The sequence below is a fragment of the Eumetopias jubatus genome, unplaced genomic scaffold, assembly GCF_037043125.1.
Source record: "Eumetopias jubatus isolate StellerSeaLion01/CBP00866 unplaced genomic scaffold, mEumJub1_p1.0 scaffold_1, whole genome shotgun sequence".
Classification (NCBI taxonomy): domain Eukaryota; kingdom Metazoa; phylum Chordata; class Mammalia; order Carnivora; family Otariidae; genus Eumetopias; species Eumetopias jubatus.
The window spans coordinates 208,933,386-208,960,740 of record NW_028274807.1 but is presented as its reverse complement, the minus strand read 5'-3'; the positions used below and the strand labels follow the sequence as shown (position 1 = coordinate 208,960,740).

The 27,355-nt window shown below is 53.1% G+C and overlaps 2 protein-coding genes across 3 annotated transcripts; one reads left to right on the top strand and one right to left on the bottom strand.

Annotated features, from left to right (window-relative positions):
* Positions 1-4,026: 4,026 nt before the first annotated feature.
* Positions 4,027-6,522, top strand: NANOS3 (nanos C2HC-type zinc finger 3). Of its 2 annotated transcripts, none has more exons than XM_028088682.1 (2): positions 4,027-4,480; positions 6,455-6,522. In XM_028088682.1, the coding sequence occupies exons 1-2, from the start codon at positions 4,027-4,029 to the stop codon at positions 6,520-6,522; spliced, it is 522 nt and encodes a 173-aa protein (XP_027944483.1). The 2 variants fall into 2 exon arrangements, with proteins under 2 accessions (XP_027944483.1, XP_087878608.1); XM_088022482.1 differs by having other exon boundaries at positions 4,027-4,486; positions 6,449-6,522.
* Positions 6,523-9,148: 2,626 nt separating this feature from the next.
* Positions 9,149-26,502, bottom strand: BRME1 (break repair meiotic recombinase recruitment factor 1). Its single transcript, XM_028088688.2, has 8 exons — positions 26,446-26,502; positions 24,537-24,714; positions 21,169-21,250; positions 20,823-20,933; positions 15,917-17,194; positions 11,755-11,840; positions 9,631-9,723; positions 9,149-9,385 (listed from the first exon to the last, which is right to left on the bottom strand). The coding sequence occupies exons 2-8, from the start codon at positions 24,692-24,694 to the stop codon at positions 9,235-9,237; spliced, it is 1,959 nt and encodes a 652-aa protein (XP_027944489.2). The 5' UTR covers positions 24,695-24,714; positions 26,446-26,502; the 3' UTR covers positions 9,149-9,234.
* Between the last annotated feature and the right edge of the window lie 853 nt (positions 26,503-27,355).

The window sequence follows — 27,355 nt, the reverse complement described above, 5'->3', positions numbered from 1 at the left end:
AAAGCAGACAGGCAGACCCAGGAGAGGCCCCAGGCAACCCCCCCGCCCCGCCGCCCCCACAGGACCGGTAAGGGCTGTGGGTTTCCTCCCACCGCTTCCTTTAGCTGGAAACCTTCTCTTCTTATCCCAGCCTTGAACCTCCAGACCAGGCACCCTCTGATGGTCCTTCCCTTGTCTTGAGGTCAACCCTTCTAGCGACTTCCCTCCTTGGTAGGTCAAGGTCAGAGCCCTCAAGGAAGCAAACCAGAGAGGAGGTACAGAAGGAAAAGGGTGTCTTGAGGAGTCCCGCACCAATGTGGCCAGTACCTCATGCCTGATGACCCCACATTCTAGCTCCATAGTTATCACAAACAAAGCTTTTGAGGAACCTGGGTGAGTTCGGTTCCAAACTCTCAGAGCCTCACTATCCTCATCGATAAAATGGGTATCCTAATAATAGAGTGATGTACGTAAAGCATTATTATTATAACCCTGCCCTCCCAAACCACCCTTCTTCCCAAGAGTTCTAGGCAGGCTGCTCTTTAGGACTTTGATCTTCAAGGCAGGAGACCCCACAGGTTCCCTTAGAAGAACCTAGATATCCTGAGCCTGGCAAAGGGGAGCCCTCACCTCATCGCCTGAATGGGGCCCTGTTGGCTGGGTTGATGGACGATGGGGGAGCACTCCCTACCCTGAACTCCAGACAGGTGTGGGATCGTGACTGGACCCCTGCGCAGGGGCAAGAGGGTGGCCTCTGGGAAAGGGGCTTCATGAGGTAAGGGAATTCCACGGGGGGGGGGTGAGTGTTTCGGGGGTCTGGCTCCACGGGGTTCCGATGTGGGGACAGGTCCTGTCGCGGCAGACCTTATGGGGGTTGGGCTTCAAGGGAGTGGCCCTGGGGACTCCATAGGGACGCGGTCTGTAGGGGTCTAGGCAGGCCGGCTTTAGAGGTGGGTCCTGAGGGGCGGGGCTCGGTGCGGCCGGCGCTCCTAAAGCCAGGAGGGTGCGGAGAAGGGGGTGGGTTCTGAGGGCGGGGTCTGGGGGCAGGCCTTAGGAGAACTGGGCTTTTTTGAAGATGGGCTTAGAGGGCGGTTTTGTGAAGGGTGAGTTTGGGGGCGGGCTCCATGGGGGTCTATACGGGCGAGCTTTAGGGGATGGGTCCTCAGAACCGGCCACCGGTGGGTGGGCGTTCAGGGGCAGGTTTCAGGGAGAGGCCTGGGTCGGTGGCTTCCGAGGGGCGGGTCTTTGGGGGCAGGCTCTGGGTGGGGATCTCGGGGACCGGGCTTGGAAAGTTGTGCAGGCTCAGTCTGCCTCCGCCAGGGGGCGTTTTGGGGTTCACTTAAGCTCAGCACACTTGGGATCCCTGATCCGCCTTAGGGGTACTCCAGGGGGTTCCTTTAGGGCTCAGTATTCCCCAGGGAAGGGGGAAGGGACTGGAAATTTCAAGGCCTCTCCTCAGGCAATCCCCGGGGGTCCCCAGACCCAGGTGGGGGCGGCCTTTCCTGAGACTGCGTGCGGGGGGACCCTGGGGGACAGGCGCCCAAATCTGCGGGTCCCTGGAGGGAAGGACTGCGGACCCGGTTTTACAGATGAGGGAATAGGGAGGGGCAGCCATCTTGGCGTAGCCGGAGTTCCAACAGGGATTTGACCGACGTCTATTTTGAAGCCCGAGGGTGAGCGACCCTGTACCCCCACATCAAGACGCAGCCCCCCGCGTCGCTGCGTGCATGGGCACTAACCTCAAAAGGGCCTGAATTCAGATGTCGAGACCCTCCAGGCGGCCAGTGGGTGTCCCCTCTAGTCCTCTGGCTTCTCCCCGGTCCTGTGGGCAGGTGGACCCTGGGGCAGGCCTGGCAGTGGCCCCACTGCTGGCCTCGCATTTGCAAAGGGGAACAACCCCCCGGGGTTGTTGTGATTCATAAACAATAGTGCCGGAACGCCGAGACTCACAGAAGGTATTACATTGTATTAAAATGACTTGTTTATCTCTTTGTTGCATCGATGTCCCGGGGGCAACAAGCGCCAGGCAGCCAGACGTCTTGGGGCCACTAGGAATCCCTCCTTTGCCTCTCAGTAGCGGTGCCCTTTGGCCTCAGACTCCCAAACTGACAAATAGGAGTAATATGCACCTTCTAGGGACGTTTTGAAGGTGATTTGAGTAAATGTGTCAAGAAGCAAGACCAGCGCCTGGTACTGCTCCGTCTGTGTAGCAAAGGCTACATAAATATCTACAGTTATTATTATTTATATTTATCTTGTGCTTTTTCCAGGTCCTGGAGCAGACAGTTCCTGCTTGCTGACTTACTGAGTCAATAGGTCCCTCCTTCCCTCCTCTCTCCTTACCCACCCTATCGGGGTTTTCTGTCCCCCCCTTCCCCAGTCTTGGCCCCCTGGAGAAGTTGCCAAGGGTTTGGGGGAACATTCAACCTGTCGGTGAGTTTGGGCAGCTCAGGCAAACCATCGACCGTTGAGTGGACCCCGAGGCCTGGAACTGCCATCCATCCATCATGACCCCTACCTTCCAGATCTGGGGGGCCAGGGTAGCTCTTAGAGCCACTCTGAGCACACTTCCTTTAGGCCACAGCGAAGGTCACAATCAACATTCATTGTTGTCGGTGGGTTGTGAGGACGGAGGCCAGACCCACCGAGGGATGAATGTCACTGTGGCTGGGCCGGACACAACCTGAGGGGAATGGGCTAGGGGACAAGACCCACTCATACAGTGCCCTGACCTCAGCCTCTCACCCCTTGGAGAGAGCTGGCATCTGGGATCCTGATGTCAGGCCTGACTTGGGGACCAAATCCTTGGTTGTGTGTGGGTGGGGCGAGTTTGGGGGGCAGATCACAGGCTCAGGGCTGGGCACCTGGAAAATCTTTCTGAGGGGGTGGTGCGCTCTGTTCCCAGAGGGTTCAGTAAAGGTTTCTTGAATGAGTGAATGAACGAATGAATGAATGGGGTGGGCAGGCAGCATAACCCCTCTTCTCCATGTCCAACTCCAGGGCCCAGCTTTCTCCCTCTCCTTGCCCAGCACCCACAGACCCCTGCTTTACCCTCGACTGCCTGCCCACTTAGCACCCTGGTGCCCGCTGATCCTTCCATCTGCCAGTCTCTGCCCCACCTGGTAACTCCTGGAGGTCTTATTTAAGGGGATGAGGATTGAGGCACTGGTGAGTGCTAGGGGCCCCCCCATTAGCCCACCTGTGTCTCTGCTCCCCCTATAATGTTTTGTCTCACCTCCTGTCCACCCTAGGGCCAGCACCTAACCTTGGGGGCGACAGTAACTAGATGGGGGAGGCAGGCTTTTGTGTTTGTGTTTGTAAGTATGGGCAGGTGGCCTTACACCTCAGTGAGTTCATCCATTAAATGGGGGTTCCACTGAGATAATGGGTGTGAAAGCTCCCTGAGGGAGACCTGAGCTAGGGGCCTCAATCCTTGTCCCTCCCCCTCCCATGAGCCAGGCACCATCCCCCTTCCCCGGCAACTGGAGCATCAGTAGCTCCCCTCTTCCGCAAAGAGCCCAGGGGCACCTGGCTCCTCCCCCCAGCCCAAGGGAAGGAAGACAGAAGTTACTAAGTTACTGACTACATCAATGCCTGTCTTTGGGGTGGGGCTTCCACACCCCCCCCATCACCCTGTGGGGCAGGAGTGGCAGGCCTCACAGGCCTCCTCCAAGGAGGGGTAGGCAGGTGTAGCCCTCCCAGTGCCCTCTGGGGGGTGTGTCTCCCAATTGCGGGGGGGCCCCCTGCAGCCTGTGTCCTGTCACCCCCCATTGCCCCCCCCCCCGCCCACCCAGAGACCAGGCATCCCCTGGCAGGTGCATTTATGGGGGAGCAGCAGCAAGCCCCCCTGCGACAGTAAGGAACCTCCCACAGCCTGCTCCTCCCCCTTCTCACCCCCTTGGAGGTATAAGGAGGGAACTGACAGCCCAGACTCCTAGGCTCCAGAGAGGGGAAGGGAGGGGCAGAGAGGAAGGGGTAGAAAGAGACCTTTGGGCACGCAGGGTTTATTCTCTCTCTGCCCCTCTGCCTGGCACACATTGCCCAGCTATGGGAACCTTCGACCTATGGACAGATTACCTGGGTTTGGCACGCCTGGTGGGGGCTCTGCGCGGGGAAGAGGAGCCCGAAACCAGGCTGGACCCCCAGCCACAGCCAGCTCCAGGACCAGGGGCTCAGAGGCCCAGCCCGGAATCACCAGCTCCTGAACGCCTGTGCTCTTTCTGCAAACACAATGGCGAGTCCCGGGCCATCTACCAGTCCCACGTGCTCAAGGATGAAGCGGGCCGAGTGCTGTGTCCCATCCTGCGTGACTACGTGTGCCCCCAGTGTGGTGCCACGCGCGACCGTGCCCACACACGCCGTTTCTGCCCGCTCACTGGCCAGGGCTACACCTCTGTCTACAGCTACACCACCCGCAACTCAGCCGGCAAGAAGGTGTCCCGGCCTGACAAGGCAAGGACGCAGGACTCAGGGCATCGCCGAGCAGGAGCAGCCTGTGCAGGTGGCTGGGGGGACCTGGTGTGGAGGGGGCCAACCCTGGGCTTGTGGCTAAGCCCTCGGGGCCTCTGTGAAGTAGGATTAATGCCAGTGCCCACTTTAGAGGGTTGGGGGTAGATAATCAGTGTAGAAAACTTAGAACAATATTCTAGAAGTGTTGCCCAGTGTGAATAAGCTGGGGCTGGGATTAATTTGTGGCCTTGCGCAGGGGACCTCTCTGGGCCCACGGGGAAGTTGCTCTCCTTTTCCAGGCATGGGGTGCTCTGTCAGGGAGGCTATGGGGACTTGTGACGGGATCTGCAGTTAGGTATAGCAGGGGCTCCAAATCCTGTTTGGCACTTAGGAGCTGTGCAGCCTGAGAGAAGTTCTCAGCCTCTCTAAACCCCAGCTTCCTCATGCTCCTCCTCTGTTCACTCATTTGCCAAATAGCTTGTGTGCCTTTTGTGCCAAGTGCTGAGCTGTACCAGCAGTGGAAAAAGGTAGAAGGGAGAACGGCAGTTAAAACAGTGCGATGAGTGCGGAATGGAGGAGTCTAGAGGAAGCACCTGATCTAGATGAAGGGGTCCAGGAGGGCTTCCTGGAGGAAGTGACTTCTGGAAGTCTAATTCGGTTTGATGAATGCTAGAAGTGTAGCCCAGGCACTGGGGCTCGTTCAGGAACTTAGTGAAGTTCAGTGTATCTGGAACAAAATGTGTGCATGTGTGGTAGAGAGGGAGGTGTCAGAGATTCGGGGGCCAGCGGAAGAGCCTATAGGTCCTGGACTTGGGTACTAGGGAACCACGGAAGGGGCAAGACCAGGTCTGCGTGTTTGAGTGTGTTAGACCTCGGCGGACTGGTTGGATTGTGAGGACAGATTTTAAGAGTGCTGGAAGGCAGGACACTAGTCCTCCAGGCAGAGATGTCCATGGCAGGAAGGAGGGAGAGAGGCCTGGCACCCGGGGAAATGTGTTTAGAGAAGAACATCGGGAGTTTGCTGTGTGTGGATCAGCTCAGGAGGGCAGCTGGGGTGAAGAGATCTTCAGCTGAAGCCTCCCTGAGGCTGGCTCTCCCCACACTGCTTGGCCTACCACGTGGGGTCACCCTGTCTCATCAAATGTGGATTCCAATTCTTCAGGTCTTCTGCAAGTCTGGGTGGGGCCCCAGGACCTGCATTTCTAACTAGCTCCCAGCCGTGTGGGAAGGCCAGGGAGCAGGGAGGCTGCAGGCTTTGAGTAGCTTGAGCGTACATGGTAGTGGTTGTTATAGACGCAAAAGGCCTCAGCTTCTGTGGGGTTTTAAAAAGCAGAAATCGTTTTAGCAACTTTGTTTTTGCAGAAGTCAGCCAATAGGGAGGTGGGCCTGACTGGGCCATACCGCTGCCCTTTTCGGTGCTCTCTGTGGGTACAGCCTCCCCATCACAGTGTGAGCTCCTTGAGGGAGGTGACTGGGCGGGACGACCCCACCCTCACCCCCGGCAGCTGTGCAGGAAACATTTGATCGAAGAACTGAGTAGATACTAGAAGAACTGAGTAGATACTATTCCCCCAAGAGATTCAATGAAATCCACCTGGGAGATGGGGGAGCTGAGGGGACATAGAGATGATGGTCTCAGAACCTTCTTTTTTCTCTTAAGTGGGAGAGAACAGGAAAGTTCCCTTCCCCAGGCATGGAGGGTGGGGTGGAGCCCCCCTTAGCACCAGACTAGTAGAAAGTCCAGCTTCCTGTAATGTTCTGGGTGTAACAAATCTGGGGTCCCCGGAGCCCTGCGGCCACAACGGGGCAGCACAGCCAGCCAGAATTAGAGTTTCTGTGCTTTGTGTCCAGCTCTGGGTCCCACCCTGGGCTGGCCAGGCCTGGAGTGTCACAGGGGTGCTATTCTAGGAGCAGCCCCCAGGTGGCGCTAGAGCCCCAAAGCCCTGAAGTTTGAATCCGTACTTTGGGAGCATGGAATCATACCCTATTATTGTTTTTCTTCTTTTCCCCTCCTTTTAAAATCCAGGTTCCAAAGGTGCTGGGAAGTCTTCTGGACCTTCACCCTCTTCCTGCTGCCCCTCCACTTCTGCCTAAGAGACTGGTGCAGGGAGGATGGAGATGCTGCCTTCCCCTGGGTGTGGGGACCCACGCTCGATGGAGGATGTATTTTCTGGGAAGATGGGACCTGCCCCTCAGCCCTTGCCCCAGCCTGGAGGCCTGGTAAGAGCAGGGCCTGAGAGCACAGCTGAAAGAGCCCCCATGAGGAAGGAGGTGGCCCTCAGGCACCCTGGCCCTCCTTCCCCAGCACTGGGCACCCAGTCAGCGCTCAATAAATGCTTACGAATGGATCAGCATAATAGCCCAGGTCTTGGGATGAGGTAGCATGAACAGCTCCTGAGGGGCTGGGGCACCTCTTTTCTATCCTGACTGCATCCATCAGCCCCCACATGTCCCCACCTGTTACTTGGATTCTGGTTCATCCTGGAGCATTGGGTGAGCTGCTTTATGCTGAGAAATGGAAGTGGGCAACACGGGGTGACAGTGGGGTTTTGAGGGGTCACCCCAGCACTTCTGAGCACGGCACTCGCTGCCAGGTTAGCACCATGAAGCCATTTCTATGATGTTTGGTATTTTCAAACTCCCTTCCAGCCATCCCTCACACAATGACATGCCAAATGGGTAGAATTCTCCACATTGGAGGCGGGGGCCTGATCTGAGAGGGGAACTGAGAGACAATTAGACCAAGCCCTCCCTCCTCCTTCAAATCATCCTGACCAAGGAGGCCCTCAGTGAATGTTAAGGTCCTCACAGATGCCTCAGCAACAGGGCCATGGAGTCACATGCCAGACTCAGAACAAGGGAAGGACTTGGGGGGGGCGGTGCAGGGCTAGGCAAAGAATGGGAATATGTCCTGGGGCGGTGGGCCAGCCAAGACCTTGGGCAGGAGGCACCACGGAAGTGATTTGGCTCTGCTTGGGCAGAAATAGGAGAGAGATGGAGATCCATCACCACCGAGGTAGTGTGACCCAGTTCTCCTGTGCCAGGGCTGTGTTTGCGGGAATCCCTACTCCCGGTCTGCTCCTCTGGCCTCCAGAGGGCAGCAGGTGGCAAGTGTCCGTTAAAATTCTTCCCCCAAGCCAAGGGCTGGCCTGGGAACCTGGGCTCCATCCCTAATAGCCCACACTGCCTCCCAGAGTTGGGTGGGAGCAGGATTTGGACTTTGCTGGTCCCCTCTGCCCTTGGCTTTGGACTTGAACTCCAAAGGACCTGAGGCCACCGAAGGAGGAGGGCTGGGGTGAGCTGGGGATGGGAGACAACCCTTGAAGACAGCCTGCTGCCCAGGCTTGGAGCAGGGAGGGGAGGAGGAGAAAGAAGACACAGAGGAGGGCTCCTTAGCAGCCCCAAGAGTTTCAAATTGAGTTAGGGGACACAACATCCCAGCTACCCCCAGCTGTTTGTAAGTGCTGATTGTATAGACCAGAGCTGCTGGGGCTTGAGACCCAGGGAACCAGGAGAATGGACATGTCCTGGCAGGTTCAAGGGAGGAGCTGCACATCCAGCCAGAAGTGGTGGGGGACCTTGACCCCCCTCACTTCCCTCCAGCATGGGGTTTCCCCGGGTCTAAGAAGGCAGTGGGAGGGGAGACCTGCCTTGACCGTAGGAATCGGGATGTGGGACTCACAGGCCAAAGGACTGATAAAGTCTCGGGTCTGGTCAACCTTTTGGTCACCAATTTAGAAGCACTGTGTTCTATAAAATGGGTTTGGCGGCAGCACCTGCTTATGACAACATCATCAGGGTTGTGTAAGGCTTGGCACTCCCTGTGTCTGTATCAGTAACAATCCCCCAGGACTGCCTCCTTCCGGTCTGGGGCCTAGAAGCAGTTTGTGCCTCGGAAGATGGGTAAGGCCACCTGAGCACTGAAAGCAAACCTGCCAACGCTCCAGTTGGGTGATCAGCTATGATGTCTCAGTGGGCTTGCTGCTCCACAGATAACGGGGGGTGTCTGTGCTGGAATGTGTACACACACGTGCACACACACAGCCACCCATTCCTGGAGACTCGGACACATTCAGTAACTTGTGGGGGGACCCCTTGATTCACAGGGCCCCGCGGTAGCCCAACCTGCCCTCCTGGGGAGGAGAGAAGTAAAAGAAGAAAGAGGTGTTGGTGGGCGGAACATTAAGGAACTGAAAATACCTCCAACCCCAAATAGCAGGTCATAGATCCACACTAGGGAATCATTTATTAATGGTGTAACCAGAAAAAATAAAATGGAAATCCGGAGAAAAACAAAAGTACCTCCAGGAAAGAAAGAAATTCTGAACCTCCCATAACCTGAGCTAAAGAATGAAATTTGCAAATCCAGATAAACATCTGGGTGGCTCTGGGCTCTGTTCAGAAGCAGCTGGCTTCCGGAGGGTTGGGGGCACAGCCAGCCTCCTGCTGACTGCCTGTGGCCTCTGCTGTAACTCCGGGGCGGGGGTGGAGCAAGTTCCGTCCCTTACCGACTCCCAAGGGAGGCTGCTGACATGGGCCTGGCCTCTTTTGTTTCCCTTGGGAAGCCGACTTCCGGGTCGTCTGAGGGGAGGCTTCTGGGGCCCACTAGGACCTGCTTGAGCATCTTACAGGATAAACCAGGGGGCATACAGGGCCCTGCAGGCTTTCCAGGGTCTGCTGAGGGATTGTTCCCAGCTGTTTGGCGGCAGCACCTCTGGGGGCCAGCGCAGAGCAAACACACACAGGCGCTGTGAGTTTGTGCACATGCGTGCACACAGGGTGCTCCTGAGGTGGTCTGGAAGTAATCTACAAATCCCTCCAGGATCCCCGCCCTGGAGGGAGATTCCCAGCCCTCTTTGATGTGTAGGGTGCTGGGGCTTTCCCTGCCAGCCTCGCCTTCCGGTAGCTGAGGCGCTTGAAGGCCTCCAGGTCCCGGTGGGCGCTCATGATCAGCCGGCTGCATGGAAGTTGCAACAGGGGCTGTGTGTGCTCCACCAGATGCCCAAGTGGGGACCACACCTCCCATTCGGGCACAAGTGCCTGCTCACACTCCCACATAAGCTCACACACGTGAACACTCACAGGTCTTGGACACACAGAGGCAGATGCAGGCACTGGGCCCTCCCCGCTATCCCCCAAGGCCCCATCCCCTCTGCCACCTCTTCGGCCCCGTTCATCCATGGATCCCAGCCCAGTGCTTACTTCAGGTTGGAGAGCTCAACAACAAGACCGCGCACGGTGTCTGTTGCATCCTCCATCCTGGCGGCTTCACAGGCCTTGATCCCTACACAGGTCCTGGCGGGAAAGGAGGGAAGACAGGAGGTCTGACCTCACTGGACAGCTCTGCCAAACTCTGTTCTGGGGGCTTTTGGTGGGCCTGGAGCTGTCTTCTCTAGATATTAATACCTTTTCCAGATATGAAGCCACCAGAGACAGAGCGCTGATGGCCAACCCAGCTGGCTCTACCATCAAGAGCACATCCAGAGTCCAGCCTCTTCTCCCCACCACCTCAGTCCTTGTCTGGACAGTTGCCACAGCCTCCCTGACCCCCTGTTCCGGCCCCTACAGCCTGTCCCCCATTCAGCACTGGGGTGGGGGTGGGCTGTGAAAACAGAAACCCAGCCCAGCACCCCTCCCCGAAGCCCCTGCACCATCTGCCAGCACCTCCAGGCCCCCATCCCCCCCCTTCCCCCCCTGCTCCAAGCCGCACTGAATTCCTGGCTGATCCCTGAGCACTTCTGAGGGCCCTGGAATGTTCTTTCCCCAAAGTCTCCTCCTGGTGGGGGGAGGGAGGCTTCCCTGATCACCACGTTAAAACTTTAACCCCTTCCTCACTGTCTTTTTCTCAACACTCCACCATCTGACTAATTTGCTTGTCTCTCACCCTCCCACCCCCACCAGATGGAAGCTGTGTGTTTTGTCCCACACTGTCTCCCCCGTGCCCAGAGCAGTTCCTGGAAAAGCTGGCACTGGATCACCTTAGTATCTATGGAAGGGGTAGATGCACCACAGCACCCACTGTATCTAATGCATGCGGCCTGTGGATGTGGGCAGAGGGCTGCCCTCCTGGACTCAGGCCAACAGCTGTTCCTAAATCCTCCTCCACCCCAGCGTGGCAGTGTCTCCTGGGCTGTCACTACCAGGACTCCAGTTCTACTCCACCCGCTTCAGTCACCCTGAGATGGCATGCCGGCCTGGCCTTAGCCTCTGCGTGTCTCACTCAGCCATAGGCCACTGAACCAGACCCATGACCTGCCTGGGGGGGCTTCCAGATGTCCGTGTGGGTCACATCAGAGGCCACTGGAGATTCAGACATGAATCTCCCTTCTCTTTGCTTAAACAATAGTAGGGTCACTCTAGCTAAACTGCCCCTGATCCCCACATGTGCATGCGCGTGTGTGTGGCAACAAGTGGTACAAATGTGTGCATGAGCAGGAGATGGCAACGTGGCCACCCTCGACACTGAGGAGGAGCAGGAGAAAGAGAAAGGAGATACACTCTGCCAAGGGCTGTGTCCCTCACCCCTCCTCCACACCACCTGCCAGACAGAAACAGAAACTTGGCCATGAATAATCGATAAACCGCAGCCTGTGCAGAGAGACCAGTTCAAGTACAAGGTAACAGGAGAGGACTGTCACCCAGCGCTAACGGCTGGCAGGGCTGGGAGGAAGGACACAAAGGGAGGTGATGGACTGTGAGAAGCTCTGGGGTGGAGAGAGAGGACCCCCCCCAACACACACACACACACACACACACACACTCTCTCTCTCTCTCTCTCTCTCTCTCTCTCTCTCTCTCTCTCTCCATGGCCTGCAGGAGGGAGAGAAAGCAGCCTGCCTCAGGGCACTGAGCCAAGTGCGGAGATGGGGCGAGTCAGGAACAAGTCAGGAACTCTGGAGGGCCCTCTGGATGCCAGAGTGGGGGCGGGCCCAAGGCCACTGGTTTTTATCCCCGTCTGGGTCCCCTTCCCCCCCACAGATATTCAGGGTAAGCTCTAGATCCTCTCTCTAGAAAAACACATGTAGTACACTAAAACCTATGGAACTGGGGGGTACTATCCCAGGGGCCCTGGGGAGATACTCTGGTTTAGCTGTAGATCAAGGATCACCAGTTCTCCATTTGTGGGGAGCAGCGGCACGCACAGTGTGAAAGACGGGGCTCAACTCCCTTCCTGAGGCCCATGGAGGGAGAGGCAGGGCTGAGGTGAGGGAGAGTACGGGGGGGCGGGTGCCAGTGCCAGGAAAGCAGCGACACTCTCCCCTCGCGGGGACTTAGGGACGACTGCTGCAGGGGCAAGAGTCCGGGGTTAGCCTCCCCCTTGCCTACCTCAGCTGGAGTTCTGTGAGAAGGCCTCCATCAGCATGTGGGCTTGTGCCAGGCCAAGAGCCCAGCCTGGTCCCCATAGGAAACAACTGTGAAGAGAGAACACACCTGTGAATGGCCTTGCTGGCTGAGCCCTGCACCGGGAAGGAAGAGGTTCATGCAGGGCACCTCTCAATTCTCCTGGGCTATGTCAGGAACACAGAGGTAGAGATTCCCGCAGGAGAAAAGTGGTGCAGTGAAGAGACAGGACGCCCTGACAGCTAAACCTGGGGGCCACCAACCCGGGCTGCAGTCACCCTCCCCATTCAGAAGGAGCAGACAGGGCAATGTGAGCCTGTTGTCCCTGGTGCCCCCTGCTGAGCCTGTGCTTTCTGAAGGGCTGATCTGTGCTGGCCGATGGCTCTGTCCCTGACAGCTGAGGTGTGGCACTGTCTCCTGCTCCTCCTGCAGCATCTAGAAAGGTACAGAGAAGGCCCTCAGTGATGCTGACTGGAGCGAGGTGGGCACCTGGTGTTGAAGGGAAGAGGTTGGCCAGGTAAGCTACCTGTTTTGTGTCAGGGAAAGATTTTACAAATATATAGTCAGGGGAAAATTTATAATAGGGGAGAGAGCCAGATAACCCAGAGAAGCTTAAGTTTCTAAATGTCAACGGTGGGGGCGCCTGGGTGGCTCAGTCGTTGAGCGTCTGCCTTCGGCTCAGGTCATGATCCCGGGGTCCTGGGATAGAGCCCCACATCGGGCTCCCTGCTCGGCGGGAAGCCTGCTTCTCCCTCTCCCACTCCCCCTGCCTGTGTTCCTGCTCTCGCTGTGTCTCTGTCAAATTAATAAATAAAATCTTTAAAAAAAAATGTCAACGGTGGTTTAATGTTCATGGAAAATGTCAAGCTCCATCATGGATGGGACATATGTCCCTCCGAAAAGAGGCAAAGAGGCTGGGGTAGAGTGGCCAATCCACGGCCTTTCTGAGGAGACCAAAGTCCTAGAGTAAGAAGGGATCTGTTCCAAAGACGTCCTTTCAAAAGCAGGCCCCTCTCCCCTGACAGGGGCGGGGGATGGGATGAAGGGCTTGAGCTATAGCTTACACCTGCAAATTGTCCCTGAATCCCAAGAACAGATGCAAAGAACTGCTTGTAGCGCAGTGGTTCTCACTGGGGGATGATCACCCCCAGGCACTTCACATTGGTCAGCACACTTTGGTGGGAGGAGTGCTACCGGCATCCAGTGGGTAGGGGCCAGGGGTGCTGCTCAGCACCCAAAACTGCACAGGACAGCCCCGCCCCAGAGAACTATCGGGACCCAAATGCCAGCAGTGCCAAATCAGAAGCCTGCTGTGGACAATACAGCACCTCCCAGGCATCTGGCCTACGGTTTCATGTAAGTGACTCTGATTTAAAATACAATTCACCCAACTCACCGGGCCATTCTTGGCCATGAGGAATATTCCCCCTCCTAACACTTCAACCACTGCTCCCACCAGGGTTGTGTAAATGTTTGACACAAAGGCAGTCCTTGTACTGAATGTGCTGGAAGCCATCACTGTACGACCCAAGAGGGACTTGGAATCAGTTTTATTTTTTAAAGATTTTATTTACTGGGGCGCCTGGGTGGCTCAGTCAGTTAAGCATCTGCCTTCGGCTCAGGTCATGATCCCAAGATCCTGGGATCGAGCCGTGCATCGGGCTCCCTGCTCAGCAGGGAGTCTGCTTCTCCCTCTCCCTCTGCCCTTCCACCCTGCTCAAGCTGTCTCTCTCAAATAAAAATCTTTAAAAAAAATTAAAACAATTAAAAAAAGATTTTATTTGAGAGAGAGCAAGCGAGAGAGCACAAGCACGGGGAGCAGCAGAGGGAGAGGAAGAAGCAGACTCCCCGCTGAGTATGGAGCCCAACACAGGGCTCCGTCCAGGACCACCTGAACCAAAGGCAGATGCTTAACTGACTGAGCCACCCAGGCCCTGGAATCAGCTTTTAAATGACACTCCTTATGCAGCGTACAGAGGCTCCACCAGCCCTGTGGTGAGTGTCAGGTCCTAAGGGAGCTACAAGAAGAAGAAAATACCATGCTTTCCTGGGAGGGGACCTGGGTTTGAAACTGGTCTGTCCCTGCTGTGTAACCTGTGAGGCCCCCAGGTGCCTCCTCTGAAGCAGTGCTCACATAAGCTGTCCCACTGGGGGGGAGGGGGGCCTGTTGGCGGGAGGCCGCTGCTGCCACTCTCCATCCACCTGCCCTCTGTTCCCAAGTGTCCCTGTCCAGCAGGTCCTCCTGCCAGGCTCCATCCAGTACCTTTCTGTGGGAACCTGCTCGTGCCAAGGTCGCCCTGACATGTTCGGGAACGCCCGGTATCAAAACAAAATGTGTCCAGACGTCAGCAACCTTGTCAGGGCAGCACCTCCGCCCCTGGAGGACCTGTCAGGTCTGACCACCCCAGCTGTCTGCCAGTTCCCTGCACTGCGGATTCTTTGTTGTTTCCAAAGCCCAAAGTCACTGGCGGCCTATCAGGAGGGGCTTGCTCCTTTGCCTGCTGGATGCCACTAAACATCCCAACTGCTTCTCCTTTAGCCACTGCCCAAGAGGCAGAGACTGGGAGTAACTTAGACTCCTCTTCTTTCCAAGGGCTGAGGCTCTAGTTAAAAGATTTCAGCTGTGCCGGCACCTGCACGCCTACCTACCCCAGGTGACTGTGTTCAAACTCTAGGACTGGGCTGCACTGTGATTTACTTTCCATCATCTTGCTCACCTGGTGATCGAGAAATGGGTGGCACAAGGAGCCGGGGGCCCACATGTGGCAGGGAGGGCCCGGTCTGAAGTCACCTTGCAGATAAACACTGTGAAGGGCCAGAAATGACCCTCGGCCCTCCCTTGGGAAGGCAACGCCTTGGAGACCCACATTTGCCCAACCCAGCCACATTCCCCTCTGTGGCTGCAGCAGCTGGCTTTCTTCAGCTGGGTACCAAATGAAACACTATGCTTGTGTTTCAGGGCCAGGTCGTATGAAAAGACTCTTTAAGTGCTGAAATGATAGGGTACAAAATGTTCACTCTGGGAGAGAGGTGGGAACAGTACTACCACAAACCTCACAGGGGCAGGGACCACGCCTAATCTGTCGACTCCTGGCAGAGCAGGCTCTTGATAAGCATGTAACCAAATTAATGTTTTAAAGATCTCAACAGGATAGCCGAAGAAACAGAGCCCGATGTTTGTGAAGCAAGCTGGGCTCTGTGCTCCAGGTCAGGGCATCTGAGGCACAGGTGTGGAATCAGGCCAACCTGGGAGCAGACCCAGCCTGTTTCCCTCCCAGCTGTGTCACTTAGGGCAGGTGCCTGAACTCCTTCGGCCTCTTAACCACACCCAGAATGTGGAAAGAGAACCACCTACCTCTCAGAGTGTGACTGCAAAGCACTTAACCCAGACTCAGGCGTGCCAGTGGTCACGGATGTGGTGCTTCCCCGGGGGCGGGGCCAAAGCAAGTCTGCCACCTGCCCCCACACAGGTGAATGCCAATGGCCTGCAGAGGCTCGGCAGCTGGGGAAGGTGATGTTGGGTAGCTCTCCCACTGCCTGTTGGGCAGGCAGATCCCTGAAGAAAGCAAAGTCCCTACAAATTCCAGCAGGAAAGCAAAATTCTGTGTCTATGTTTGAAAAAAAAATCATATCAGGACCCTGAAATGACCCTTAAGATGGGCAAAGGCTCTCTCCAGTTGGGGACTGAAGTACTCTCCCCGCCAAACCCAGCTTTGACATGGCTGGCTTTTTCAAAGTGACCCGTCAAGGTCTCAGGCATCCTCTTTATATCCCTCAGAAACCTGCAGCTAGAGCCAGGCCCTGAAGTGTGGAGAGGGTGGGTAGAACAGGGGGCTCCAGTCAAGGAAGGGAGGACCTCCATCAACTCTGCCTAGGCTGACAGAATACATGTGTGTCACTGCCTGGGGCTCTTCAGCTCCCAGACAGACCGACCACTTACAGAAAGGCAAGTCTGTCCTTTCTGGAAAATCACTGACTCCATACCCACCAAAGCTGCAACTCATTTCTCTACACCCGTGTGCTATATAAACAGATGGCCATGCAGCACCCCAAATTCCACACACCCCCTACCGGGTGGCTTGGGAGACGTTCATGCCACTTGACACCTATCCTGAGATGGTCTGCCATAATGTGGGGAAGCTCTTACCTGCGCAGGTGAGGCTTCAAAGTCAGGGGCTTCCAGGGCATCCCGTATCTGGCTGTCCGGCAGGAAGTCAGGTTCCATGGCCGGGGACTCCCCCAGCACAGCCTGGTCTGCAGAGCCAGGAGGGGGCTCAGACCAGCCTGTGGGGTCCGCGGGGGCATCTATGCTGTCCTGGCAGGTCCTGGTCTCCTGGGAAGAGCCACCCACAGCTTCTCTGCACACTGGTGGAGCAAGGGCTCCAAGAGACAGACTGAACCCCTCAAGGTCTTGTTCAGGGCTCTGGCGACCTAACTCAGTGGCTTTTTTACTTGTGGGCTGCAACAGCAAAGGCAGTGCACACACACCTCCGAGCCCCTCTGTCTGATCAACACCTGGACCCATTTCCGAGGCTAGAAGACTGGAATCTCCAGCACCTATTATGGGCTCTCTTACCCCGTGATCCAGAGCCAGGGAGGCTGCAGGGCCCCCCGGGGTGTTTCCAGGGCGCTTGTCTTCCCACCCTGCCTCCCCTCTATGTCCTGTCTCCCCAGCGAGAGGTACATAGCTGAGCAGGCTTCCACTGCAGCCTCCATCAGGGGCCTTCCCCCTGGGACAGGTAGATGCTCTGGTGCTGTCCTGTTCATCTGGCCTGACCACCTCTGGAGCCCTCTGTTCTGGCTCGGTGGGGTCTGTGCTCACATCTGTGATGACAATGGTCTCAAGGTAGGAGTGTCTTGGGCTGCTACAACTCTGTTCTGCTTCCCTGCTAGTCTTGCTGGGTATCTGCATGGGGTCAGAGAGGCCCTGGGCTGCAGATCTGGGCTCTGGATCCTGAGTGATGGGACCTAGGACGCCGTCTCCTTCCTCCTGATGCCTCTCAGGCAGGTCAGCCCCTGCTCCCCCTTTGGCACCTGTTTCCTGAAGTGCTCCTTGGTCTGACTCCTCTTCAGCATCACTGCTCAGCAGGAGCCCTTTCTGGCCATGATAGCCTAGAACCCAACACCCTTCCCTGCTTTCACCATCTGGTGTGTTGGTTCCTTGCTCCGAAAGGTGGTCCTGGCTGGCCGTCTCGGAGGCCAAGGGCACTGTCCCCCATTCTGGAGAGGCATCAATGGAGGCTGAGGGCTGAGGATTCCCATTGCCAGGCACATGTGTCATGGGGTTTTGGTCTCCATATTCAGGGTGGGTGCTGTCTACCTGGGTCTGGGCACCCAGCTCCCTGGCCTCCCAGGGAGCAAGCCCTAGGGACTCCTCCCACAGCTGGCTTCTGGCCTGCTGGGCACTGGGCTCTGGTGGTGTTTCCTGTGGAAAGAAAAACACTCAGCCTTGAGCCTTCAATAATCAACCATTCTAAAGATTTTTTGGGGCACCTGGGTGGCTCAGTTGTTAAGCGTCTGCCTTCGGCTTGGGTCATGATCTCAGGGTCCTGGGATAGAGCCCCACATCGGGCTCCCTGCTCAGCGGGGAGTCTGCTTCTCCCTCTCCCACTCTCCCTGCTTGTGTTCCCTCTCTGGCTGTCTCGCTCTGTCAAATGAATAAATAAAATCTTAAAAAAAAAAGTTAAAAAATAAAGATTTTTTTTTTAAGTAGGCCCCATCCCCAACATAGGGCTCAAACTTACGACCCTGAGCTCAAAAGTCAAACACCTGACCAACTGAGCCACTCAGGTGCCCCAAGATTTCTCTAGTTGTAGCTGCCCCTGTACAAAGTCTCAGATGCTGCACATGATGCACCCAAATAGGGTTCAGTGCCAGAGCTGGAGGGGAACTGGAAACACCGGAGTCCTCCTTCCATCAGCTCCTTTCCACCAGCATCAGGCACACGGAGGCTCTTGGACAGATCAAGGATACAAAAATCAAGGAGGCCTGTGGATTCTGCCCATGTCAACTGCCTGATGCCAGCAATGGATGCTAGTTATAGAAGAGGTTACCACTGGAGGAAACCGGAGGAGAGCACACACGGACCTCTCTCAAGTGTTTTGTTTTTGTGGTAAAATACACATTACATAAAACTCAGCATCTTAACCATGTTGAAGTGTACCGTTCAGTGGCATAAAGTACGTTTACACTGTTGTGCAAACATGAACTCTTTTCATCTTCCCAAACCACAACTCTGCCCCTATCCCTCTCTCCCAACACCTGGTGTCCACCAACTACCTTCTCCCTGTACTATATATATATATATATATTTTTTTTTAGAGAGAGAGAGAGAGAGAGGGTGTGTGCATGTGCCACGGGGGGTGGGGGAGCAGAGGGAGAGAATCTTAAGCAGGCTCCAGCACGGAGCCCAATGTGGGGCTCGATCCCAGGACCCTGAGATCAGGACCTGAGCTGAAATCAAGAGTTGGACGCTTAACTGACTGAGCCACCCAGGCGCCCCTGCCTCTACAGATTTGACTCCTCCAGGGACCTCCTATAAGTGGAATCCTATGGTATTTGTCTTTCGGTGGCTAGCTTACTTCACTGAGCATAATGTCCTCCAGGCTCATTTATGTTGTAGCAGGTGTCAGAATGTCTTTGCTTTTAGGGCGCCTGGGTGGCTCAGTCGTAAAGCGTCTGCCTTCGGCTCGGGTCATGGTCCCAGGGTCCTGGGATCGAGCCCCACATCGGGCTCCCTGCTCGGCGGGAAGCCTGCTTCTCCCTCTCCCACTCCCCCTGCTTGTGTTCCCTCTCTTGCTGTGTCTCTCTGCCAAATAAATAAATTCTTAAAAAAAAAAAAAAAAGAATGTCTTTGCTTTTTAAGGCTGAATAATATTTCATTGGATGGATATGCCACGTTTTGTCTATTCATCTATTGAGGGACACTTGGGTCCGTGCTGTTTTTGTAACTTTCTAGGAGTCTATAATTATTTCAAGATAAAAACCTAAAAGAGCAAGAGGGAGAACTGAATTGTCTGTAACAGACACAGAGATGACCAGAGCAGGGTGGGAAAGGAGGGTTCTGGCTGGGACATAGATAGCTAACTGTCCTTTAGGAGGATGGCAGCTCAAACCAGGCACTCAGGCCTAAACCTAAAGAAACACTGCAGCCCCTGGATCTCCCCCAACTCTGGATGCTGGTAGCTGACATTTCCATCTGGTATCTCCTGGTCACCTCCAATGATACACGACCAACACCAGCTCCTGAGTGTGCCCTCAGAGGCTCCCTTTCTCCACTACAGCAACTCCATCCTTCAAGCTATTCAGGCCCCAAACCCTGGAGTCAACCCATCACCTCCCTTCCCCTCACATCCATGCCATCAACTCTCCCTTCCTACTGGACTGCAAATAATTACATTTGATAGGTAGGGACTGAGGTTTGTAACCAAGGGCACTCTATAACTGCAACTGTCCCCCTTCCCACACTTCTTTCATACAGTGATGAGCGCTGAGGGAGATACCTCTGCCACAGTTACCTCTCTACACCAATCAGACCAACCTTCCTAGGAGGGTCTGCACTGCCAATATCAGACCACTGAAGGCCAGAGCCTGTCAATTTGACTTCAATGAAGCCAGTGGCAACCAGCCACTGAGTTACACACAGCGTTTCCCGCACATTTTCAGTCAACAGTGAAGCTAAAACCTCTCTTATTACTTAGTTTAATTTTAAGTAAGCTCTACACCCAACATGGAGCATGAACTCACAACCCCGAGATCAAGAGTCACATCCTCCATCGACTGAGACGGTCAGGTGCCCCAATGCCCCTTGTTTTTAAATTAAACTTTTTGTAAGATCATTGTAGTTTTATATCCAGTTATGGATATGGAAATGATGGGGAAAGACTCCTCATGCCCTTTACCCAGTCTCCCTCAGTGGTAACATCTTGCATAACTTGAACACAATATCTCAACCCAGATACTGACACTGATAAAGTCCACCGACCTTATCTGACTTTCCAGCTTGACCTATACTTGTTTGCGTGTGTGGATGAAGTTCTATACAGTCCTCTCATGGTGGAGGCTGTGCATCCACCACACAGATAAGATATGGAAAATCTCCAACACGAGATCCCTTGTGCTGCCATGCGTAGCCACACTCGCCTCCCTCCCACCCTGCCCACCCTGCTCCAACACCATGCAACCACCGACCTACCCACCATCTCTGTAATTTTCTCATTTCAGTAATGTCATGCAAACGGAACTCTACAGTGTATCACCTTTTGGGACTGGCTTTTCCCACTCCACATAACGCCCCGGAAGTCCATCCAGATTGTTGTGTGTTTCACTACTTTGTCTTTTATTTTCATTTTTTTTTGAAAGAGAGAGACACAGCGAGAGAAGGAACACAAGCAGGGGGAGGGGGAGAAGGAGAAGCAGGCTTCCCGCTAAGCAGGGAGCCCGATGCGGGGCTCGATCCCAGGACCCTGGGATCATGACCTGAGCCGAAGGCAGATGCTTAACGACTGAGCCACCCAGGTGCCCCTTGTCTCTCTTTTATTGCTGGGTTGTGTTCCATGGTGTGTTCAGCCATTCACCCACTGAAGGATATCTGGGGTGTTCCCAGTTTGGGATGATGACAAACATGGCTGCTGGAAATGCCCACCACTCACTTTTGTAGGGGCCTCTGTTGCCAGAGACATCATCACACCTGGGGCTCACAGTGGAAAGGATGAGAGAGTATATTATAAGACCCATCCCCCCACCCGCCCCAAACCACACAAAAGCTTCCAAGAAGTAAAAGTGTTCACGGATAGAATATGGGCTGTCTTTCTGCGTTTTTACTATTCCCATGCAACCTGGGGAAGAGGGCTGTGGCCTTGACTGCTCTGCTGCACGCACAGCTGTCCTTAGCGCCTCGCACAGGCCTGGCACACACTCCACAGACATCTGTAGCATGGTGTACTGAAAAGGCGCATGCAGACAAGTACAGGTCTAGCCAGTGTCAAAGAAAACCAAGGTTGAACTCAGCTGCCAAGGCTGGGCCAAGAAGAAGCTGTGTCTACTGGGCTCACCTGACTGATTTTAGGGGCTCCACCCCCAAGGTCCTCTTCCCTCAGCTCTGTTTGTCTTGTCACTGTCTTCCTGGGTTTTGCAAACGGGGGGACAAACCTCCTGGCTGAATTCTGTAAACCAGACACAACAAGAACAAAACAGCAATAAAGATAAGGGGAGGGATGGGGTTTCAGGAAACAAACGCCAAACCAGTTCCTTTCTTGCAGCCTCAAATGCAGCCCTTGCCCTCCGTCCCCAGCGCAGTCTCACCAGCCTGTCAGCCTGCTGGTGAGGAACGGAGACAAGAACTCCAGCTTAAGGGAAGCAGTGTCATTGGTCATACATGAGGCCCTAAAACAGGCTCACCTGGGAAAAAAGAGCGGGAACTGGCTCCTCTTCCGGTTGCCCGAGGAGCCTCAAGGGAGCTCCTGCTTCCTCATCATGGGAGCTGGGTGGAGAAAGACAAAACAGAGGAGGTTCTGAAGTCCTAGGATGCTGTCAGTGTGTGTGGTGAGGCAAACAGATGAATCCAAAGGCAAAGTAGTGCTCAGTCTCCTGTAAGGGAGGCCCTGAAGCACCTGCTTAGAGAGGGTGGGATGGAAAAGGGGAGCAGCACCTAGGGTGACACTTGGCTGCCAAGAAGGGTGCAGAGGCCCACATCTAGAATCCAAGCTGCCTGCTCTAGCAGCAGTTCACTCTTATAATCCCGGGAATTGGCTCCTAAGATAAGAACAGGAATTCTCATTTGGAATGACACTCCAACCCCCAACTCTGTAAATTCTAGAGAAATGAAGTTGTAGATTAAAAAACCAAAAACAAAAAAAGCAGGTGTATTCATAATTGCCAAAATGCAGAAGCAACTGAGGCAGCCTTCAGTGGGTAAATGGATAAACTGTGTGCATCCAGACAATGGAGTATTATTCAGCGCTAAAAGAAATGAGCTATCAAGCCATGAGAAAACTGAGAGGAAACTTAAATGTATATTCCTAACTGAAAGAAGCCAGTCTGAAAAGGCTAAGTAGGTACTGTATGATTGCCATTCTTTGACATTCTGGAAAAGGCAAAACTATGAAGATAATAAAAAGATCAGTGGTGCCAGCGTTGGGGAGGGGAGGGATGAACAGATGGAACACAGGATTTAAGGCAGCAAAAATACTCTGTATGACATTATAATGGTGGATACATGTCATCCTGCATTTGCCCAAACCTACCGAACGTACAACACAGAGTGAACTCTGAAGTAAATTGTGGATTGTGGGTGATTATCATATGTCAGTGCAAGTTCATCCTTGGTAACAAATGTACCGTTCTGGTGGGATGGTGATGGGGGTGTGTGCGTGAGGTGGTGGGGGCGGGGAGGGTGGCTATGAGAAATCTCCATACTTTCTCTCCAATATTATCGTAAACCAGGCACCTGGGTAGCTTAGTCTGTTAACTGTCTGCCTTTGGCTCAGGTCATGATCCTGGGGTCCTGAGATCAAGGCCCGCATTGTGCTCCCTGCTCAGTGGGGAGTCTGCTTTTCCCTCTCCCTCTGCCCTTCCCCCTGTTCGTGCTTGCTTGCTCAATTCACGTGGTCTCTCTCTCTCTCAAATAAATAAATAAAATCTTAAAAAAATTATTGTAAACCTAAAACTGCTCTAAAAAAATTAGGTCTTTTTAGAAAGCATGTGAGACTTACGGTTTTATCTAAATAAATGTGGATGTGTATATTGTTAAGAAAAAAGATCAAAACCCAGAACTAAACCTAAGATTTCGACTTTAGAAGGGGAACAGGAAAAAGCATGAAGATATAGTAATAGGTTTAAATTGTACTGGGGAGCTGATGGGGATAGAATAAATCTAGATACTGATAGCAAGAGTCTGTCAGAAAAATTTTTTTAAGATTTTTTTATTTATTCATTTGAGAGCGAGCGAGCGTGAGCACAAGCAGGGGGAGAGGCAGAGGGAGAGAGACAGAGAGAGAGGGAGAAGCAGAACCCCCTGCTGAGCTGAGAGCCTGATGAGGGGCTTAGTCCCAGGACCAGGAGATTATGACCCGAGCTGAAGGCAGATGCTTAACGACTGAGCCACCCAGGTACCCCTGTTTGAAAATTTTTATTCAGAATGGGTTGTTTGGGTGGCCTGTAGGGTACCAGTTAGGATTTCATTTCTCAACATAAATGTGTTAAGTTTGTTTGCTTTATATTGTTTTTTTTCTGTTATACTTCTATGCACATGGTATTTTTTTTTTTAAGATGTATTTATTTATCTGAGAGAGAGAGAGGGAGCACACGTGTGGGGAAGGGGCAGAGGGAGAGAGAGAGAGAATCTTCAAGCAGACTTTGCACTGAGTGCAGAGCCCAATGTGGGGCTCGATCCCAGGACTCTGGGATCACGACCTGAGCCGAAACCAAGAGCCAGACGCTTAACCGACTGAGCCATTCAGGCACCCAGCACGTGGTATTTCTTAATAAAACATTTTAAAAACAAAACTAGAAAGGGCGCCTGGGTGGCTCAGTTGGTTAAACAACTGCCTTCGGCTCAGGTCATGATCCTGGAGTCCCAGGATCGAGTCCTGCATCGGGCTCCCTGCTCAGCGGGGAGTCTGCTTCTCCCTCTGACCCTCCCCCCTCTCATGTGCTCTCTCTCTCATTCTCGCTCTCTCAAATAAATAAATAAATATTTTAAAAAAATAAAAACAAAAACACAACTGGAAAAAAGAGGGTGGGAACCCAGCAAGATGGGCAGTGCCTGGGACCCCACGAGCCCTGTTGGCCTCGCCAGGAGCGGGGAGCACAGTGATATTGTGGCGCCTGGGAGAATGGCTTAGGTGTGACATGTGGCCCCTCTTCATATCACACACACAACAGTGCTACCTTTTGTCTTAAGACTGTAGTGACCTGAGATCACACATCTTCCACCTCCAAAAACAGTTTTCTTGGTCAGACCGTGTGCTGCAATTGTTTACTCAGAAAATCTGGTAGACCAATCCATGAGGCTTTCTCTGAGGACTTCGGGTAGCAGGAACCCTCCTTGTCCTAACTCCTGCTAACCCTTTCTACTTTGCTCTAGTTACATGCGGTTTAATCCCATGAACAAACTATTCTCCAGATCTTCCTTTTTTCCCCACTGTGCTTAAATTACATATTCCTGAAGAAAAAAAAAAATAAGGGAGCTGGGAAACCATGGTGGTTACGAGCACGGGCGCCAGACACAGCCAGATCCCCAGCTTGTGCTGCACCAGCTCAGTGGCCTTGGGCAAATAAGTCATTTGATCTCTCAAAGTCTCAGAGTCCTCACCTGTGAAATGGGGATAAAAACCTATCTCACAGTGCCATGAGGATTAAACAAACTGATAGGTGTTTATCATTAGCCCACTGTCTGACACATAACTGCTATCCCCTTTCATGGGTTATTATTTCGCAGACCTACAACTCCATCAGTCCTTTCTTGGTCAAGAAGGAATGCGGAATAAACATGGATTTGACCAGCAGACAGGACAGATGCATTCTATTATTAAGTGACCTTGACAAATTCAAGGTTTTCCTTGTTCGTGGTTAAAATATCAACCTTTCTTGCTCGAGAGGAGAGTCTGGGGAAGAAGGCTTTGAGAAGCAACCGGAGGGCCCCTGAGCCCCCAGAGGGAGGTGTGGAATTGGATGAGTCATGTTGGTCCCCTCCCCTTTGCATCCTGTCTACCGGGCTGTGTCCACTGTCAGTGGGGAGGCTTGCTGGAATGTTCCAAGTCACCTACCTGGAGACTGTCTGTACTGGTTCTTCTGTCCTCCGCTCTGCAGAGGGCATGGGTTCTAATCTGCCTTCTGACTCCTCATGGAGACACAAAGAGCCCCACTCAGAATTCTGGGGGGGGGCGTCAGAGTCTCCTAGCCTTGGGTTCTTTGGGGCCTTCATAGGACGGACTCCTTCTCCTCCTGATTTAGAGAGAAAGGAAGATGAAGGGATGGGAGATGCAGGGAGCATGCACTACCATGGCTGACAACCACACCTGGCAGGAACACTGCTGCAACATGAGCAAGCTAATTCCAAGGGTAAGAAACCCCCTGCTCTGACTCTAGTCTGGAGCGAGAGATGGGATGGCACCTCGTCCAAGAGTTTAGGTGGCCATGGGATTCAAAGGCTTTTTACCAAGGACTGGTTATGACTGAGACTGAATCCTGAGGTAGCCTGGCACCAAACTACATGAGGTAACCCGGCCCAGCCAACTGTCTCTCTAGGAAGGTGGTGAGAGGTGTGTACTGGCTTCCATGAGTCTCAGCTCAAATGTTGCTGCAAAGGGCCAACCCTGACTTCTCTATAGAGCACCCCCTTTCAGACCCATGCTCTGTTTTAATCATTTCACAGTTTTTTGTTTTGTTTTGTTTTTTGTTTGAGAGAGAGAGGGGAGGGAAGGAAGAGAGAACTTTAAGCAGGCTCCACACCCAGTGCAGAGCCTGATATGGGGCTCGATCTCAACCCTGAGATCATAACCTGAGCTGAAGTCAAGAGTCGGAAGCTTAACTGACAGAGCCACCCAGGCACCCCAACTTCAGTTTTTTGTTGTTTTTGTTTTTTTGCCAGTATCTGATGTACTGGTTATTTTTTGTCTCCCTCAATACAAGGAGGGGCCTATCTCACTCTCTGCTGAGTTTCAAGTGCCTAGGAGATCATCTAGTACATTGCTGGTGCTCAACAAATACTTGGTAGATGACTGAATAAACACATTTGTAAAACAGAGATCACCACCAGGAAACACAGATGGGACTAAATTATGTGCAACTCTAGTTTTCTGTGATGCCTGCAGATTATCTCTCCTGGGAAAACTGGGACCTAGGGTTGAGTGCTAGGGAACTGATGTCCCAGCTGCCCCCTGGTCCCTGTATCTCTGCGGTATGTTCCCCATCACTGAAAAAAAAAAAAATTAGGAGCCTAACACCTATTTGCTGAGTGGAGGAAACTTGCTTACACAGAAACTGCCAATAGTGGCTGACTTCTAAGGTCTCCCCGAATCTGGCCCCAACCTAATTATCAAAAAACAAATGACAAGGGTTGAATCTAGTCAGTTCCATGACAGACGTAGTCCTGAGAAGTTGGGTGTGTTATGATAAACTTCAAGGTAGGGTTCCCACTATTACACCCATCTTATGGATAAGAAAGCTGAGGCATATGGAGGCCAAGGAATCTGGAATGGGATCCAGTCAGTCCAACTCCAGAGCCTGCATACCTAAGTGTACTTGAGCATTTACTGAGCACCTACTATGTACTGTGCCCCTGACCCCACAGTGAGAACAAAAAGGCAAACCAGACTCTGGCCTGATCTTTCTGGAGGCCAGTCAGGTAGACCCTTTCCAACCTCAGCTCCTTACATACCTTGAAGTAAACCCATTGAATAAGCTCCCTCTCCCTAATACTGATCACCAGGGTTCTTATTAGCATTCATTTGGCTGTTTGTGCTCCAGTAGACCAACATGACATTTCTGCAATTTCTGAATTCTGTAAGTTATGGTGTGCCCATTTAGAACTTTACCGTACTGCTATGTATCTGATTAGCACTCTCAGCGAGAAGCATTTTTCTCTTTCTCCTGACTAGACCCTGAGGGTTATGAGGGCAGGAATTGAGTCTGTTGCACCCTTTGATCTCCTCCTTGCCCTGCCTTTCACCTCACCCTGCTTAGGTGTTCACCCCAGTGCTGCACTCAGAGCAAGGCTCCAATGAATGCTTCTTACACAAGCATATTCCCATCTTGTGATCTGCCAAAAAAAAAAAAAAGTGAAATCAAGCAGCTTTGTTTATTTGGTTTCTTAAGATGCCCAAACACTAGCTTGCTTTGCTCATCCAATGGACATGTGCACCAAATAAAAACCAAAATATCAACAGAAGTGAAAAGCCTCCCATTTCCTTCCTGTGATCTGTCCCCACAGGACTAATTTAAGAAAAACTAAAGGCAGAACCTTATGTTCAACACCAAAGGCCAAAGACGCTGGGAGGGAAGGGCTTCTTTCACCACCTGCCAGAATCGTCTTTCTCTATCCCCACCCCCTCTAGGACACACAGAAACAGCTGTCCTGGGCCAGCCTGGGATCCACTGAGCTAGGGAGCCCACTGCCAAGAGAGGCCCCAAATGACCTGCTGTGGGTGGGCCTGGCTGTCCCCAGCTTCCCCCACCAAGGTCAGTGAAATTCCTGTGTTTCCAAGCAGCCTGTTGCTCATCTTACACAAAACATTTTCAATCCATTGCTAATTTTTCTATCCCACATTGTGGGGGAAAAAAAAAAAGAGTGCTACTCCCTATCCTCATTATCCAGGAAGAAGTCATTTCTAAACTTAAGAAATTTAAATTATCTTCGACAATGACAGTGAAATGGAGCTATGTAATATGGCATGCTTTTCTTTGTGCATGAGAAAATTATACGTATATATATTGACAAGTAAAGATGCTCAGAATAAAGTAAAAAATGGGGACTGCAGATCAGCATGTGTGATGATTCTATTTTCCAGTAAAAAACACTGTATTTGTGTATACATAGAAAAAGTTTGGAAGTAGTGTACTGAGGTTCATTCCCTGGCTTTTTATG

Bases quoted from the DNA above. Each gene is read 5' to 3' on its own strand.
- NANOS3 (XM_088022482.1), top strand. From the start codon at position 4,027: ATGGGAACCTTCGACCTATGGACAGATTACCTGGGTTTGGCACGCCTG. The intron at 4,487-6,448 runs GGGGGGACCTGG...CCTCCTTTTAAA, and splicing joins AGCAGCCTGTGCAGGTGGCT to ATCCAGGTTCCAAAGGTGCT.
- BRME1 (XM_028088688.2), bottom strand. From the start codon at position 24,694: ATGAAGGCCCCAAAGAACCCAAGGCTAGGAGACTCTGACGCCCCCCCC. The intron at 20,934-21,168 runs GTGAGCCTGTTT...TCTGGTTTACAG, and splicing joins TTCCCGCTCTTTTTTCCCAG to AATTCAGCCAGGAGGTTTGT. The intron at 17,195-20,822 runs GTGAGCCCAGTA...TTCTTTCCACAG, and splicing joins GAGCCCCTAAAATCAGTCAG to GAAACACCACCAGAGCCCAG.